The 18,925-nt window shown below is 46.5% G+C and overlaps 1 protein-coding gene across 1 annotated transcript in view; it reads left to right on the top strand.

Moving 5' to 3' along the window:
• LOC115126160 (interleukin-1 receptor accessory protein-like 1) overlaps positions 1-18,925 on the top strand; it is a 423,550-nt gene that overhangs the window by 382,045 nt on the left and 22,580 nt on the right. The window contains exons 9-10 of the mRNA XM_065018987.1: positions 867-1,013; positions 11,175-11,345. Of these exons, the coding sequence (XP_064875059.1) occupies positions 867-1,013; positions 11,175-11,345 (318 nt within the window). The remainder of the gene's footprint in view (positions 1-866; positions 1,014-11,174; positions 11,346-18,925) is intronic.

The raw sequence follows: 18,925 nt of genomic DNA, 5'->3' as shown, positions 1-18,925 counted from the left end.
GAGATCAGTGTTTCATGGAGTTTACTGTTGATGGTCCTGGGAGATCCTGTCAGCTCTGGGAGGATGATGGATGGCTGAGGGGGTAAAAGAGTTCGCTCCACCTCTCTCCGAGGCTATGTCTCAAATGGCGCCCTCTTCCTCACATAGGTCATGACTTTTGACCAAAGCCCTATAGGCCCTGGTCAAAGGTAGTGCACTACATAGGGAATAGGTTGCCATGTGGGACACAGCCTTGTGCCAGTCTATATTATATTCCTGCTCTAATGACTTGGCTTGCTTGGTTTGGTGCCCTTACAGCGTTACACCTTTAATGGAGCTTCCCTTGTCAACGGGAGGTCACCATCAGTCCCTGGCCAGTCGTGTGCTATAGCTGGGGCCTTCAGGCTATGGCTGACCTGGGCTGGTGCGTTGCTGAGGTCTAATCACCAAATAGAGTCCGTCTTAGGAGAAGTAGTTCACGCAAAGTATTATTGTTTTGGGGGGGGGGCTACCTATAGAATAGTTGATGAACTAGGACTCAGTGACCCACGATTTGGGTTGGTTAGCTTAGCTAAGCATAAGCATAGTTGAAGGTTAATCAATGGGAGGGGTATCTAGGAACCCTGTTAGCATGCTAGAAGCTAGCTGGAGTCTGGCTCGATCTCCCTCATGTTCTAAATCATGTTATGTAGCTTCTGTGCTAATGAAGTATCCGGAGACCATAAGCAGTGACACCATGCTGTGTTTGAGGATGTATTTGGTGAGTGTGCTTGCTTTTTGGATTTGATAAAGAAAGATTAGTGAAGTAAACATTATCGTCTTCTCTATCTCTTTTTCTTCCTCTTTTTCTTCCCCCCTCCTCTCTCACCTCCTCCCTTCTCTCACAGCAGAGCTTATGTACACAGTGGAGCTGGCGGGAGGCTTGGGGGCCATCTTGTTGTTGTTGATCTGCCTCGTGACCCTCTACAAGTGCTACAAGATGGAGCTCATGCTCTTCTACAGGAACCATTTTGGCAGCGAGGACATCGACGGAGGTGAGATACTCTCAACTCACACTGGGACCAACAACACCCATTATAAACCCAGAATGAAGTCAACAGTGCACTCTCAGAAAAAAGGGTCCTAAAAGGGTTCTTCGAGTGTCCCCATAGGAAAACCCTTTTTGGTTCCATGTAGAACCCTTTTTTGATTCCAGGAGGAACCCTTTTAGGATCTATGTAGCACCTTTGTCATCTAGAGCGTAGGTCTAGATGACAAACAACTTGTTTGGGTGTCACCAAAAGGAACTAGGGTAATACTCAGGACATTTAGACTGTCTATCTGTCTTCCTTCATGTGGCTTCACATAATATTTTGTTCGAGAAATTTGCTCGAAAGAGGATTTCATTTCATTATAAAAGTAGGAAAATGTGTTTTTCTACAAATGAGTTAAGGAGGAGTATTCATCAATCTGGTCTGGCGGATTCATTTGATTTCCCTTAATGAGTCTTTCAAGTGGAGGGCTAGGGCTACAATGAATTCAGTGAACAAGATTACTTTTGGGGTGTCTGAAGGACGCTGTGTGGAGACTGGAGAGTGTCATTAGCCGAGAAAGGTTGCCTCCGCTTTGCTCTTTTCCTCCCCCAGCCCACCGTTTTCCACCAATCACATTGCCTGGATGGTTGGCATCAGACACGTCTATGAAAGTCATTACCAGGCCTGTACTGTGTTGGGCTTTGGGACAGAAGTGGGGGGCTTTGAAGTAATAGATGGTTTCAAGGCGCCGCAGAGGAGAGAAAAGAGAGCCAGAGCCTTAAACCTAATACTAAACAGCAATTGTCTCCTTTAATTGCGCCACCCGAGTGAGCAGAGAGGAGAGGGAAAGAGATTTTCAATTTGCTCTCTGTTTAAAGGGATCAGTTTCAATAAGCCACATAGTGTTGCCCATGGCCGTGGCTCCCAGGAGAGACGAGGGAGAGACACATACTTTCTCTCTAACGCTCAGGACTGGGTGATTACTCCTTCCCTGGATTGTATTCCCCCCTCACCCCTCACGCTCTTCTTTCATTGGCCACAAGGACTTCTACTTCATCACCATCACAAGCCATTCAGGAAAATCCTTTTTTCTCCTCTCTCTTCTCTGTGTCTGACTGACAGCACCAGAATGATCGGGTTCGGTTCAAAGCGGTTTTAAGTCTCCGTTCGTATGGGTGTTTGCCGGGGTTGTCTTGCATAACGACCACATACACTTTACAGATGCATGAGCTTGCCGAGTTGTGAAATGAACATAACCCTCATTAGCATATAATACTGTATATGATTTAACTTTGACTTTATTTAAATCATGCAGTAGGTTGAACTTGATCATCGCTTAGGGATGAGCAATGACTTAACATAAAGATAACAAATACCTTATGTCTTATTATAAACGTAACTTATGTAGGAATGCTAATGAGCCCAACTCCTCCTGCAGTTTCTTAGCTTTCACGGCCGACGATGTAGGTTGCGTTCTATCCAGAACCATGTGGAAGGAGCCCAGAGGTTCCTGCTCAAAGTCCCTGAACACTTTTTTAATAGCGAGTTCAAAGGTTCTCTCACTCTCTGTGGGCCAGCCAGTATGCAGCCACAGCTATGGATGGATGTACGCTATGTGTGCGTCAGTCATGGCCTTTTACTTCAGAGTCAGAGAGTGGGAGGGATGGATGCTGAGGGTGGTGGAACACGCAACGGAAACACTTCCCCTTCTCAGCCCTCTTAAGTTCGCCTCATTGGACCTCAGAGAGAAAGGAGAGGAGGGAGAGGAAGGAGTCACTGGTTATTCTACCTCCGAATCTCACCCATACCTGCTCTCTATCTCTATCTCTCATCTATATCTATATATATCTCTCTCTATATATATAGATATACATATATCTATATCTATCTATCTATCTCTCTCTCTCTCTCTCTCTCTCTCTCTCTCTCTCTCTCTCTCTCTCTCTCTCTCTCACTCTCTCTTACTCTCTCTCTCACTCCCTCACACAGTAACCACTCAGATATGAGTGATTCAGTTCAACTAAAATAGATTCTACCTACATGCGTTTCTCTCTTAAAGGGGACGTTGCACTTTACTGTATAGAAAGAGATGTTTATATAGGTTCAGATTCCTCCTGGTCTCTCCACTTATCTCCTCTCTTCTCTTCTCTTTTCTTGTTCCCTCCCTCTCCTCTCCTCTCCTCTCCTCTCCTCTCCTCTCCTCTCCTCTCCTCTCCTCTCCTCTCCTCTCCTCTCCTCTCCTCTCTCCACTCCTCTCCTTTCCTCTCCTCTCCTCTCCTCTCCTCTCCTCCTCTTTCCTCTCTTCCTGTCCACTCCCCTCCTCTCCTCACTTCTCTTCTCCCCTTCTATCCCCTCCTCCCCTCCTCTCCTCCTCATATCTCCTCATCTCCTTTCCCCACCTCTCCTCTCCTCTCCCCTCCTCTCCTCTCCTCTCCTCTCCTCTCCTCTCCTCTCCTCTCCTCTCCTCTCCTCTCCTCCCTCTCCTCTCCTCTCCTCTCCTCTCCTCTCCCTCTCCTCCCTCTCCTCTCCCTCCCCTCCCCTCCCCCTCCTCTCCTCTCCTCTCCCCTCCCCTCCTCTCCTCTCCTCTCCCCTCCTCTTCTCTCCTCTCATCTCCTCTCCTCTCCTCTCCTCTCTGTGTTGTCAGAAGCCCATCCTGGTCTAACAGCTCCCCTTCAGCAGGTAGTGTTTAGATTATCCCTTTACCTGTGGTAATACAAGAGGTTTTAAACCCCTCTCTAATGAGTTTACCTGAGAGAGAGAGAGAGAGAGAGACCTGTGTTGTCTCTAGTCCCTGGGGAGCCCTCTCTTCTCTTGTGTCTCTCCCTTAATTCCTCTTCCTCTGGCTCGTTGCCGCAACAGATTTCCTGCTTTGTGTCTCGTTGAAGTGCGCCGAGGCCGGAGCCGCTCCTCTCCTCTCTCTCCTGCACGGGGGAAACATTACCGCTATCACCTCCCATGTTGGGCTTTCTCCTCGCCGTTTAATCCTTTCAAATTCAGCATCAATCATATTCTTCATGTGCCTGGCTGCCGTGCGGATAAAGGATGGGTCGGAGCCATTTTGTGCCTAGGGAAGCGTTCAGTTTCCTACCTCAGCCGAGTCACAGTGAACACAGTGACATTGTTTGGCAAAAGAGTCTGGATTGTAATAAAATGTACCCAGAGGAGTGGAAGCTCGCAGTAAGGTCAGTCAGAGTGACACAGGTGTCATGTTACTTCCTGCTGTTCTGCTATGCAGAGATAGCTCAAATACTGGACCTCTTCACCACGTTGATAGTCTGCAAAGCTGCCATGGTTATCGATCCCTGACCATGTGACCTGACCAGGAGAAACAGACCAATGAAAGTTGCCCTACTTATGATGGCATGGGTTGTTGTGGTGTGTGATGTGTGTGTCATGTGAAAATGAAAAATAACCAATGCAGACATGAGAAGTCCAGAAGCCCTATTGGGTCAGAAGCCCTGTTGAGACAAAAGCCCTATTGACTCTGAAGCCCTATTGACTCTGAAGTACTATTGACTCTGAAGCCCTATTGACTCTGAAGTCCTATTGATTCTGAAGCCCTATTGACTCTGAAGGCCTATTGACTCTGAAGCCCTATTGATTATGAAGCTCTATTGACTCAAATCAAATCAATTTTATTTGTCACATACACATGGTTAGCAGATGTTAATGCGAGTGTAGCGAAATGCTTGTGCTTCTAGTTCCGACAATGCAGTAATAACCAACAAGTAATCTAACTAACAATTCCAAAACTACTGTCTTATACACAGTGTAAGGGGATAAAGAATATGTACATAAAGATATATGAATGAGTGATGGTACAGAGCAGCATAGGCAAGATACAGTAGATGGTATCGAGTACAGTATATACATATGAGATGAGTATGTAAACAAAGTGGCATAGTTAAAGTGGCTAGTGATACATGTATTACATAAGGATGCAGTCGATGATATAGAGTACAGTATATACGTATGCATATGAGATGAATAATGTAGGGTATGTAACATTATATTAGGTAGCATTGTTTAAAGTGGCTAGTGATATATTTTACATCATTTCCCATCAATTCCCATTATTAAAGTGGCTGGAGTTGAGTCAGTGTCAGTGTGTTGGCAGCAGCCACTCAATGTTAGTGGTGGCTGTTTAACAGTCTGATGGCCTTGAGATAGAAGCTGTTTTCAGTCTCTCGGTCCCAGCTTTGATGCACCTGTACTGACCTCGCCTTCTGGATGATAGCGGGGTGAACAGGCAGTGGCTCGGGTGGTTGTTGTCCTTGATGATCTTTATGGCCTTCCTGTAACATCGGGTGGTGTAGGTGTCCTGGAGGGCAGGTAGTTTGCCCCCAGTGATGCGTTGTGCAGACCTCACTACCCTCTGGAGAGCCTTACGGTTGTGGGCGGAGCAGTTGCCGTACCAGGCGGTGATACAGCCCGCCAGGATGCTCTCGATTGTGCATCTGTAGATGTTTGTGAGTGCTTTTGGTGACAAGCCGAATTTCTTCAGCCTCCTGAGGTTGAAGAGGCGCTGCTGCGCCTCCTTCACGATGCTGTCTGTGTGAGTGGACCAATTCAGTTTGTCTGTGATGTGTATGCCGAGGAACTTAAAACTTACTACCCTCTCCACTACTGTTCCATCGATGTGGATAGGGGGGTGTTCCCTCTGCTGTTTCCTGAAGTCCACAATCATCTCCTTAGTTTTGTTGACGTTGAGTGTGAGGTTATTTTCCTGACACCACACTCCGAGGGCCTTCACCTCCTACCTGTAGGCCGTCTCGTCGTTGTTGGTAATCAAGCCTACCACTGTTGTGTCGTCCGCAAATTTGATGATTGAGTTGGAGGCGTGCGTGGCCACGCAGTCCTGGGTGAACAGGGAGTACAGGGGAGGGCTCAGAACGCACCCTTGTGGGGCCCCAGTGTTGAGGATCAGCGGGGTGGAGATGTTGTTGCCTACCCTCACCACCTGGGGGCGGCCTGTCAGGAAGTCCAGTACCCAGTTGCACAGGGCGGGGTCGAGACCCGGGGTCTCGAGCTTGATGACGAGTTTGGAGGGTACTATGGTGTAAAATGCCGAGCTGTAGTCGATGAACAGCATTCTCACATAGGTATTCCTCTTGTCCAGATGGGTTAGGGCAGTGTGCAGTGTGGTTGAGATTGCATCGTCTGTGGACCTATTTGGGCGGTAAGCAAATTGGAGTGGGTCTAGGGTGTCAGGTAGGGTGGAGGTGATATGGTCCTTGACTAGTCTCTCAAAGCACTTCATGATGACGGAAGTGAGTGCTACGGGGCGGTAGTCGTTTAGCTCAGTTACCTTAGCTTTCTTGGGAACAGGAACAATGGTGGCCCTCTTGAAGCATGTTGTCACAGCAGACTGGTATAGGGCTTGATTGATTATGTCCGTAAACACACCAGCCAGCTGGTCTGCGCATGCTCTGAGGGCGCGGCTGGGCATGCCGTCTGGGCCTGCAGCCTTGCGAGGGTTAACATGTTTAAATGTTTTACTCACCTCGGCTGCAGTGAAGGAGAGTCCGCATGTTTTCGTTGCAGGCCGTGTCAGTGGCACTGTATTGTCCTCAAAGCGGGCAAAAAAGTTATTTAGTCTGCCTGGGAGCAAGACATCCTGGTCCGTGACTGGGCTGGTTTTCTTCTTGTAGTCCGTGATTGACTGTAGACCCTGCCACATACCTCTTGTGTCTGAGCCGTTGAATTGAGATTCTACTTTGTCTCTATAGTGACGCTTAGCTTGTTTGATAGCCTTGCGGAGGGAATAGCTGCACTGTTTGTATTCGGTCATGTTACCAGTCACCTTGCCCTGATTAAAAGCAGTGGTTCGCGCTTTCAGTTTCACGCGAATGCTGCCATCAATCCACGGTTTCTGGTTAGGGAATGTTTTAATCGTTGCTATGGGAATGACATCTTCAACGCACGTTCTAATGAACTCGCACACCGAATCAGCGTATTCGTCAATGTTGTTATCTGACGCAATACGAAACATATCCCAGTCCACGTGATAGAAGCAGTCTTGGAGTGTGGAATCAGCTTGGTCAGACCAGCGTTGGACAGACCTCAGCGTGGGAGCTTCTTGTTTTAGTTTCTGTCTGTAGGCAGGGATCAACAAAATGGAGTCGTGGTCAGCTTTTCCGAAAGGAGGGCGGGGCAGGGCCTTATATGCGTCGCGGAAGTTAGAGTAACAATGATCCAAGGTTTTTCCAGCCCTGGTTGCGCAATCGATATGCTGATAAAATTTAGGGAGTCTTGTTTTTTAGCCTTAAAATCCCCAGCTAAATGAATGCAGCCTCAGGATGTATGGATTCCAGTTTGCAAAGAGTCAAATAAAGTTCGTTCAGAGCCATCGATGTGTCTGCTTGGGGGGGAATATATACGGCTGTGATTATAATCGAAGAGAATTCTCTTGGTAGATAATGCGGGCGACATTTGATTGTGAGGAATTCTAAATCAGATGAACAGAAGGATTTGAGTTCCTGTATGTTTCTTTGATCACACCACGTCTCGTTAGTCATAAGGCATACGCCCCCGCCCCTCTTCTTACCAGAAAGATGTTTGTTTCTGTCGGCGCGATGCGTGGAGAAACCCACTGGCTGCACCGCCTCCGATAGCGTCTCTCCAGTGAGCCATGTTTCCGTGAAGCAAAGAACGTTACAGTCTCTGATGTCCCTCTGGAATGCTACCCTTGCTCGGATTTCATCAACCTTGTTGTCAAGAGACTGGACATTGGCGAGAAGAATGCTAGGGAGTGGTGCACGATGTGCCCGTCTCCGGAGTCTGACCAGAAGACCGCCTCGTTTCCCTCTTTTACGGAGTCGTTTTTTTTTGGGGTCGCCGGCTGGGATCCATTCCGTTGTCCTGGTTGAAAGGCAGAACACAGGATCCGCGTCACGAAAATCATATTCTTGGTCGTACTGATGGTGAGTTGACGCTGATCTTATATTCAGTAGTTCTTCTCGACTGTATGTAATGAAACCTAAGATGACCTGGGGTACTAATGTAAGAAATAACACGTAAAAAAACAAAAACTGCATAGTTTCCTAGGAACGCGAAGCGAGGCGGCCATCTCTGTCGGCGCCGGAAGTTCTGAAGCCCAATAGTGTCTGAATCACTATTGTGTCTGAAGCCATATTGAGTCTGAAGCCCGATAGAGTCTGAAGCCCAATAGAATCTGAAGCCCAAAAGAGTCTGAATCCCTATTGAGTCTGAAGCCCTATTGAGTCTGAAGCCCAATAGAGTCGGAAGCCCAATATAATCTGAAGCCCAATAGAGTCTGAAGCACTATTGCATCTGAAGCCATATTGAGTCTGAAGCCCAATAGAGTCTGAAGCCCTATTGACTCTGAAGCCCTGTTGAGTCTGAAGCCCTATTGAGTCTGAAGCCCTATTGAGTCTGAAGCCCTATTGAGTCAGAAACCCTATTGAGTCTGAATCCCTATTGAGTCTGAAGCCCTATTGAGTCTGAAGCCCAATAGAGTCGGAAGCCCAATAGAGTCGGAAGCCCAATATAATCTGAAGCCCAATAGAGTCTGAAGCCCTATTGCATCTGAAGCCCTATTGAGTCTGAAGCCCTATTGAGTCTGAAGCCCTATTGAGTCTGAAGCCCTATTGACTCTGAAGCCCTGTTGAGTCTGAAGCCCTATTGAGTTTGAAGCACAATAGAGTCTAAAGCCCCATTGAGTCTAAAGCCCTGTTGAGTCTGAAGCCCAAAAGAGTCTGAAGCCCAATAGAGTCTGAAGCACTATTGACTCTGAAGGCCTATTGAATCTGAAGCATTATTGAGTCTGAAGCCATATTGAGTCTAAAGCTCTATTGAGTCTGAAGCCCAATAAAGTCTGAAGACCTATTGTGTCTGAAGTCCTACTGTGTCTGAAGCCCTATTGTGTCTGAAGTCCTACTGTGTCTGAAGCCCTATTGTGTCTGAAGCCCAATAGAGTCTGAAGCCCTATTGAGTCTGAAACCCTATTGAGTCTGAAACCCTATTGAGTCTGAAGCCCAATAGTCTGAAGCCCTATTGAGTCTGAAGCCCTATTGAGTCTGAAGCCCAATAGTCTGAAGCCCTATTGAGTCTGAAGCCCTATTGAGTCTGAAGCCCTATGGCTGACAAATTCAACACATATAACATAAGGTTAATATTCTCTATAGTGTAGTAATAGACTGGTCTGTATCCTCTATAGTGTAGTAATAGATTGGTCTGTATCCTCTATAGTGTAGTAATAGACTGGTCTGTATGTTACTAATATCCTCTATAGTGTAGTAATAGACTGGTCTGTGTGTAACTAATATCCTCTATAGTGTAGTCATGGACTGGTCTGTATCCTCTATAGTGTAGTAATAGACTGGTCTGTGTGTTACTAATATCCTCTATAGTGTAGTAATGGACTGGTCTGTATCCTCTATTGTGTAGTAATGGACTGGTCTGTATCCTCTATAGTGTAGTAATGGACTGGTCTGTATCCTCTATAGTGTAGTAATGGACTGGTCTGTATCCTCTATAGTGTAGTAATGGACTGGTCTGTAGCCTCTATAGTGTAGTAATGGACTGGTCTGTATCCTCTATAGTGTAGTAATATACTGGTCTGTGTGTTACTAATATCCTCTATAGTGTAGTAATACACTGGTCTGTATCTATAGTGTAGTAATAGACTGGTCTGTATGTTACTAATATCCTCTATAGTGTAGTAATAGACTGGTCTGTGTGTAACTAATATCCTCTATAGTGTAGTCATGGACTGGTCTGTATCCTCTATAGTGTAGTAATAGACTGGTCTGTGTGTTACTAATATCCTCTATAGTGTAGTAATGGACTGGTCTGTATCCTCTATTGTGTAGTAATGGACTGGTCTGTAGCCTCTATAGTGTAGTAATGGACTGGTCTGTATCCTCTATAGTGTAGTAATATACTGGTCTGTGTGTTACTAATATCCTCTATAGTGTAGTAATAGACTGGTCTGTGTGTAACTAATATCCTCTATAGTGTAGTCATGGACTGGTCTGTATCCTCTATAGTGTAGTAATAATGGACTGGTCTAATATCCTCTATAGTGTAGTAATGGACTGGTCTGTATCCTCTATAGTTACTAATGGACTGGTCTCCTGTAGTAATAGACTGGTAGTGTAGTAATGGGTCTGTACTGGTCTGTATCCTCTATAGTGTAGTAATGGACTGGTCTGTATCCTCTATAGTGTAGTAATAGACTGGTCTGTGTGTTACTAATATCCTCTATAGTGTAGTAATGGACTGGTCTGTATCCTCTATTGTGTAGTAATGGACTGGTCTGTATCCTCTATAGTGTAGTAATAGACTGGTCTGTGTGTTACTAATATCCTCTATAGTGTAGTAATGGACTGGTCTGTATCCTCTATTGTGTAGTAATGGACTGGTCTGTAGCCTCTATAGTGTAGTAATGGACTGGTCTGTATCCTCTATAGTGTAGTAATATACTGGTCTGTGTGTTACTAATATCCTCTATAGTGTAGTAATGGACTGGTCTGTATCCTCTATAGTGTAGTAATGGACTGGTCTGTATCCTCTATAGTGTAGTAATAGACTGGTCTGTGTGTTACTAATATCCTCTATAGTGTAGTAATGGACTGGTCTGTATCCTCTATAGTGTAGTAATGGACTGGTCTGTATCCTCTATAGTGTAGTAATGGACTGGTCTGTATCCTCTATAGTGTAGTAATAGACTGGTCCTGTAGTGTAGTAATGGACTCCTCTATAGTGTAGTAATGGACTGGTCTGTATCCTCTATAGTGTAGTAATAGACAGGTCTGTATTCTATAGTGTAGTCACGGACTGGTCTGTATCCTCTATAGTGTAGTAATGGACTGGTCTGTATCTATAGTGTAGTAATAGACTGGTCTGTATCCTCTATAGTGTAGTAATGGACTGGTCTGTATATATAGTGTAGTAATGGACTGGTCTGTATCCTCTATAGTGTAGTAATGGACTGGTCTGTATCTATAGTGTAGTAATGGACTGGTCTGTATCTTTAGTGTAGTAATGGACTGGTCTGTATCTATAGTGTAGTAATGGACTGGTCTGTATCTATAGTGTAGTAATGGACTGGTCTGTATCTTTAGTGTAGTAATGGACTGGTCTGTATCTTTAGTGTAGTAATGGACTGGTCTGTATCTATAGTGTAGTAATAGACTGGTCTGTGTGTTACTCCTGTAGATAATAAGGACTATGATGCCTATCTGTCATACACCAAAGTGGACCCGGACCAGTGGAGTCAGGAGACGCGTGAGGAGGAACGCTTCGCCCTGGAGATCCTACCCGACGTCCTGGAGAGGCATTATGGGTATAAACTGTTCATTCCAGACAGGGACTTGATCCCAACCGGAAGTAAGTTTTGTACCTTTTTGGTTTATTTCCTGTTTAATTCTGTTTCTAATGTTGCCATTGTGTTGTGTACATATCACCTGACACATTCTACCATCTTACCTTGCACTGTAAACATCTGACAAACGTTGATTTTGCAGTGAACTGTCACTTTAACCTGTTAATTACAACATAACAGCATGTGTCGTTCAGCCGCTGAGTTTGAGTTGTCTGTGGTATAGCTGAAAATGTGTAATTAGTGGATAATAATCATCTTTGTGATTATATTGCATTGATCCGGTCTTAATCATATCTTCATGATCGCTGTCTCACAACCAATCAAAGGAGACTTCTGCATGTTGACTGCAGTTTACTGCTTGTAATTCAGATTCACACTTGGCACCTGTGATAGGGCCATGATACTGGAGGATAATGCTTCTCTGATACTGTTCCATTACTCTCAGTTGGAATCCCTTTCTTTGTTTTTACTCATTTGTGTCACATTCTTGTCTGTCACATTGTTCAGTTTGTGTCGATATTACGATTACAGCCAGTTTGACTTAAATGTTTGTGTTGTCAGGGGGACTGTGTTAATAGGGGATACGTGGCACAAACCCAGGGCTAAAATACAGACCTTCTAAGGACTTTTGTTCTCCTCTAAGACCTCATTAGTCAATGGATTTGTCTCCAGGCAAATTAATTAACACATTTTTTTTTTGATGCAAATAAAGCTATTTATTTCATTTAAATATATGCTATGTTGAAAGTTTAAAGTAGTATAAAGTAATCAATTGAAATAGTAGTCTTCATAGCCAATGAATTGTTTGAAACGCATCTATTACAATGTAATACATAGTATGTAAACTGACAGGCTCCTTTGCTCCTGATGCCACAACTCCCATATTAAACTGAGATAAAGGTGTTTTGGTGAGTTGAGAGAAACTAGGCACAGTTTATCTAAGTAACTTATTTAAGTCCCCTGACTCTAACGTCCTCTGATGCCTTTCTGCAAGTCTACCTGATCACACCTTTTGAATGTTGAACTATTTATGTTTAGGTTTCACCAATGATCATTTCCAGGACGATTCAAGACTCCTTAGAGGTACTCTCATTCCCTCAGCCACTTACCCCTACTTGTGTCAGCAACTAACCACAACCAGCCACAACCTGATACAACCAGCCACAACTAACCACAACCAGCCACTCCCAGCCACAACTAACCACAACCAGCCACAACCTGACACATCCAGCCACAGCCACACCCAGCCACACCCAGACACAACCAGCCACAACCAGCCTCACCCAGACACAACCAGCCACATCCAGCCACACCCAGCCACAACCAGCCACACCCAGCCACACCCAGCCTCACCCGGACACAACCAGCCTCACCCAGACACAACCAGCCGCACCATCCGTGCTACTCTAGAGAGAGACAGCGAGAGACAGAGAGAGACAGAGAGAGACAGAGAGAGGCAGAGAGAGATAGAGAGAGACAGAGAGAGACAGAGAGAGAGAGACGGGTTAGAGACAGAGAGAGACGGAGAGAGACAGAGAAGCAGAGAGAAGCAGACAGAGACGCAGAGAAGCAGAGAGACAGAAGCAGAGACAGAGAAGCAAAGACAGAGATAGAGATAGAGAGAGAGAGAGAAGAGAGAGAGAGAGAAGCAGAGAGAGAGGCAGGGGAGCAGAGACAGAGAAGCAGAGACAGAGAAGCAGAGAGAGAGAGAGAAGCAGAGGAGCAGAGAGAGAGAAGCAGAGAGAGGGAGAGAAGCAGAGGAGTAGAGAGAGAGAAGCAGAGAGAGAGGAGCAGAGACAGAGAAGCAGAGAGAGAGAGAAGAAGAGAGAGAGAGAAGCAGGGGAGCAGAGACAGAGAGAAGCAGGGGAGCAGAGACAGAGAAGCAGAGAGAGAGAGAAGCAGAGGAGCAGAGACAGAGAAGCAGAGAGAGAGAAGCAGAGGAGCAGAGACAGAGAAGCAGAGAGAGAGAAGCAGAGGAGCAGAGACAGAGAAGCAGAGAGAGAGAGAAGCAGAGAGAGAGAGAAGAGAGAGAGAGAAGCAGGGGAGAGAGAAGCAGAGAGAGCAGAGACAGAGGAGAGAGAGAGAAGCAGAGAGAGAGAGCAGAGAGAGAAAACAGGGAGAGAGAAGAGAAGCAGAGAGAGAGAGAGCAGAGAGAGAAAACAGGGAGCAGAGACAGAGAAGCAGAGAGAGAGAGAGAGAAGCAGAGAGAGAGAGAGAGAGAGATAAACAGGGGAGTAGAGACAGAGAAGCAGAGAGAGAGAGAGAAGCAGAGAGACAGAGAGAGAGAGAGAGAGAGAGATAAACAGGGGAGTAGAGACAGAGAAGCAGAGAGAGAGAGAGCAGAGAGAGAGATAAACAGGGGAGAGACAGAGAAGCAGAGAGAGAGAGAAGCAGAGAGAGAGATAAACAGACAGAGAAACAGAGAGACAGAGAAGAGAGAGAGAAGAGAGAGAGAGAAAACAGAGGAGTAGAGACAGAGAAGCAGAGAGAGAGAGAAGCAGAGAGAGAGATAAACAGGGAGTAGAGACAGAGAAGCAGAGAGAGAGAGCAGAGAGAGAGAAACAGAGCAGAGCAGAGACAGAGAAGAGAAACAGAGAGACAGAGAAGCAGAGAAGAGAGAGAGAGAGAGAGATAAACAGGGGAGCAGAGACAGAGAAGCAGAGAGAGAGATAAACAGAGAGATAAACAGGGAGAGAGACAGAGAAGCAGAGAGAAACAGAGGAGCAGAGACAGAGAGAGAGAGAGATAGAGACAGAGATAAACAGGGGAGCAGAGACAGAGAAGCAGAGAGAGAGAGACAGGGGAGCAGAGACAGAGAGAGAGAGAGAAGCAGAACAGAGATAAACAGGAGTAGAGACAGAGAGAGAGAGAGAAACAGAGAGACAGAAGCAGAGAGCAGAGATAAACAGGGGAGCAGAGACAGAGAAGCAGAGAGAGAGAAGCAGAGAGAGCAGAGACAGAGATAAACAGAGTAGCAGAGAGAGAGAGCAGAGAGAGAGAGAAGCAGAGACAGAGAGAGAGAGAGAGAGCAGAGACAGAGAAGCAGAGAGAGAGATAAAGAGAGGAGAGAGACAGAGAGAGATAAACAGAGAGAGACAGAGAAGCAGAGAGAGAAGCAGAGAAGCAGAGACAGAGAAGCAGAGAGAGAGAGAAGCAGAGAGAGAGAGAAACAGAGACAGAGAGAGAGATAGAACAGAGAAGAGAGATAGAGACAGAGAAGCAGAGAGAGAGATAAACAGGGGAGTAGAGACAGAGAAGCAGAGAGAGAGAGAGCAGAGAGAGAGATAAACAGGGGAGTAGAGACAGAGAAGCAGAGAGAGAGAAGCAGGGGAGCAGAGACAGAGAAGCAGAGAGAGAGAGACAGGGGAGCAGAGACAGAGAAGCAGAGAGAGAGAGAAGCAGAGAGAGAGATAAACAGGGGAGTAGAGACAGAGAAACAGAGAGAGAGAGAGAGAGATAAACAGAGAGAGATAAACAGAGGAGCAGAGACAGAGAAGCAGAGAGAGAGAGAGAAGATAAAAGGGAGAGAGAGAGAAACAGAGAAGCAGAGTAGAGACAGAGAAGCAGAGAGAGAGAAAACAGAGGAGAGACAGAGACAGAGAAGCAGAGAGAGAGAAGCAGAGAGAGAGATAAACAGGGGAGTAGAGACAGAGAAGCAGAGAGAGAGAGAAGACAGAGAAGCAGAGAGATAAACAGAGAGTAGAGACAGAGAAGCAGAGAGAGAGAGAGAGAGAGAGAGAGAGAGAACAGAGGAGAGACAGAGAAGCAGAGAGAGAGAGCAGAGAGAGAGATAAACAGGGAGAGAGAGAAGCAGAGAGAGAGAGAAGCAGAGAAGAAAGAGAGAGTAGAGACAGAGAAGAGATAAACAGAGAGAGACAGAGAAGCAGAGAGAGAGAAGCAGAGAGAGAGACAAACAGGAAGAGAGAGACAGAGAGAGAGAGAGAAGCAGAGAGAGAGAGAGAGAGAAAGAGAAGGGGAGTAGAGAGAAGAGAAGAGAGAAGCAGAGAGAGAGATAGAGAGAAGCAGGGAGTAGAGACAGAGAAGAGAAACAGAGAGAAGCAGAGAGAGAGAGAAGACAGAGAGAGAGAGAAGAACAGAGAGAGAGAGAGAGAGAGAGAGAGAGCAGAGAGAGAGATAAACAGGGAGTAGAGACAGAGAAGCAGAGAGAGAGAAACAGGGGAGCAGAGAGAGAGAAAACAGGAGAGAGAGTAGAGACAGAGAAGCAGAGAGAGAGAGAGATAAACAGGGGAGTAGAGACAGAGAAGCAGAGAGAGAGAGAGAGCAGAGAGAGAAGCAGAGAGAGAGAGAGAGCAGAGAGAGAGAGACAGAGAAGCAGAGAGAGAGAGAGAGCAGAGAGAGAGATAAACAGGGAGTAGAGAGAGACAGAGAAGAGAGAGAGAGAGATAAGACAGGAGAGATAGAGAGAGACAGAGAAGCAGAGAGAGAGATAAGACAGAGAGTAGAGAGAGAGAAGCAGAGAGAGCAGAGAGCAAGACAGAGAAGACAGAGAGAGAGAAGCAGAGAGAGAGAGAGAGCAGAGAGAGAGAAAACAGAGAGAGAGAAGCAGAGGAGCAGAGACAGAGAGAGCAGAGAGAGAGAGCAGAGAGAGAGACAAGAAGCAGAGAGAGAGAAGCAGAGAGAGAGAAGCAGAGAGAGAGAGAAGCAGAGAGAGAGAAGAGAGGGAGAGAGAAGCAGGAGAGAGAAACAGAGAGAGAGAGATAAACAGGGAGTAGAGAGAGAGAAAGCAGAGAGAGAGAGTAGAGAGAGAGAAGCAGAGAGAGAGAGAGCAGAGAGAGAGAACAGGGGAGCAGAGACAGAGAAGCAGAGAGAGAGAGAGAGAGATAAACAGGGGAGTAGAGACAGAGAAGCAGAGAGAGAGATAAACAGAGAGAGACAGAGAGAGAGAGAGAGAGCAGAGAGAGACAGAGAAGCAGAGAGAGAGACAGAGAAGCAGAGAGAGAGAGAGCAGAGAGAGAGAAAACAGGGGAGGAGACAGAGAAGCAGAGAGAGAGAGAAGCAGAGAGAGAGATAAACAGGGGAGTAGAGACAGAGAAGCAGAGAGCAGAGAGAGAGAGAAGCAGAGAGAGAGATAAACAGAGTAGAGACAGAGAAGCAGAGAGAAGAGGAGAGAGAGAGCAGAGCAGAGCAGAGAGAGAGATAAACAGGGGAGTAGAGACAGAGAAGCAGAGAGAGAGACAGAGAGAGATAGAACAGAGAGACAGAGAAGCAGAGAAGCAGAGAGAGAGAAGCAGAGAGAGAGATAAACAGGAGAGAGACAGAGAAGCAGAGAAGAGAGAGAAGCAGAGAGAGAGATAAACAGGGGAGAGCAGAGACAGAGAAGCAGAGAGAGAGAGAAAGCAGAGAGAGAGAAGCAGAGACAGAGAGAGAGAAGAGAGAGAAGAAGCAGAGAGAGAGATAAACAGGGAGTAGAGACAGAGAAGCAGAGAGAGAGAGAAGCAGAGAGAGAGATAAACAGGGGAGTAGAGACAGAGAAGCAGAGAGAGAGATAAACAGGGGAGTAGAGACAGAGAAGCAGAGAGAGAGAAGCAGAGAGAGAGAAGACAGAGAGAGAGAGCAGAGACAGAGAAGCAGAGAGAGAGAAAGCAGAGAGAGAGAAACAGGGAGAGACAGAGAAGCAGAGAGAGAGAGAGAAGCAGAGAGAGAGAGAGAAGCAGGAGCAGAGACAGAGAAGCAGAGAGAGAGAAGCAGAGACAGAGAAGAGAGAGAGAGAGAGAGAGAGAGAGAGCAGAGAGCAGAGACAGAGAGAGAGAAAAGCAGAGAGAGAGAAGAGACAGAGAAGCAGAGAGAGAGAGAAGCAGACAGAGAGAGATAAACAGGGGAGTAGAGACAGAGAAGCAGAGAGAGAGAAGCAGAGAGAGAGAGAAGCAGAGAGAGAGATAAACAGGGGAGTAGAGACAGAGAAGCAGAGAGAGAGAGAGAAGCAGAGAGAGAGAGAAACAGGGGAGTAGAGACAGAGAAACAGAGAGAGAGAAAACAGCAGAGAGAGAGAGAAGCAGAGAGAGAGAGAAACAGAGAAGCAGAGACAGAGAAGAGAGAGAGAGAGAAGCAGAGAGAGAGAAAACAGAGGGAGAGAGACAGAGAAGCAGAGAGAGAGAAGCAGAGAGAGAGAGAGACAGAGAAGCAGAGAGAGAGAGAGAAGCAGAGAGAGAGAGAGAAAGTAGGGAGAGAGACAGAGAAGAGAGAGAGAGAGAGAGAAGCAGAGAAAGCAGAGAGCAGAGACAGAGAAGCAGAGAGAGAGAGAGCAGAGAGAGAAGCAGAGAAGCAGAGACAGAGAGAGAGAGAGAGAAACAGAGAGAGAGAAGAGAGAGAGAGAGAAGCAGAGAGAGAGAGAGAAGCAGAGAAGCAGAGAGAGAAAGCAGGGGAGTAGAGACAGAGAAGCAGAGAGAGAGAGAGCAGAGAGAGAGAAAACAGAGGGCAGAGACAGAGAAGAGAGAGAGAAGCAGAGAGAGAGAGAAGCAGAGGAGAGAGACAGAGAAGCAGAGACAGAGAAGAAGAGAGAGAGAGAGAGAAGCAGAGGAGCAGAGACAGAGAAGCAGAGAGAGAGAGAAGCAGAGAGAAGTAGAGACAGAGAAGAGAGAGAAGAGAGAAGCAGAGAAGCAGAGAGAGAGAAGCAGAGAGAGAGATAAACAGGGGAGTAGACAGAGAAGCAGAGAAGACAGAGAGAGAGAAGCAGAGAGAGAGAAGCAGAGAGAGAGAGAGCAGAGGAGCAGAGACAGAGAAGCAGAGAGGAGAGAAGCAGAGAGAGAGAGAAGCAGAGAGAGAGAGAAGCAGAGAGAGATAAACAGGGAGAGCAGAGAGAGAGAGAGAGAGAGAGAGAGCAGAGAGAGATAAACAGGGAGCAGACAGAGAAGAGAGATAAGCAGAGAGAGAGAGACAGAGAAGCAGAGAGAGAGAGAGCAGAGAGAGATAAACAGGGGAGTAGAGACAGAGAAGCAGAGAGAGAGAGAAGCAGAGAGAGAGATAAACAGGGGAGTAGAGACAGAGAAGCAGAGAGAGAGAAGCAGAGAGAGAGATAAACAGGGGAGCAGAGACAGAGAAGCAGAGAGAGAGAGAAGCAGAGAGAGAGATAAACAGGGGAGTAGAGACAGAGAAGCAGAGAGAGAGAGAAGCAGAGAGAGAGATAAACAGGGGAGTAGAGACAGAGAAGCAGAGAGAGAGAAGCAGAGAGAGAGAAACAGGGGAGCAGAGACAGAGAAGCAGAGAGAGAGAAGCAGGGGAGCAGAGACAGAGAAGCAGAGAGAGAGAGAGAGCAGAGAAGAGAGAAGCAGAGAGAGAGAGAGACAGAGAGCAGAGAGAGAGAAGCAGAGGAGAAGAGACAGAGAAGCAGAGAGCAGAGAGAGAGAAGCAGAGAGAGAGAGAAACAGGGGAGAGAGAGAGAGCAGAGAGAGAGAGAGAGAGACAGAGAAGCAGAGAGAGAGAGAAGCAGAGAGAGAGAAGCAGAGAGAGAGAAGCAGGGGAGCAGAGACAGAGAAGCAGAGAGAGAGAAGCAGAGAAGAGAAGCAGAGAAGAGAGAGAGAGACAGAAGCAGAGAGAGAGCAGAGAAATAAACAGGGGAGCAGAGACA

This window comes from Oncorhynchus nerka, linkage group LG5, assembly GCF_034236695.1.
Source record: "Oncorhynchus nerka isolate Pitt River linkage group LG5, Oner_Uvic_2.0, whole genome shotgun sequence".
NCBI lineage: Eukaryota > Metazoa > Chordata > Actinopteri > Salmoniformes > Salmonidae > Oncorhynchus > Oncorhynchus nerka.
The sequence above is the reverse complement of the archived record's forward strand: the minus strand, read 5'-3'. Positions and strand labels throughout refer to the sequence as shown.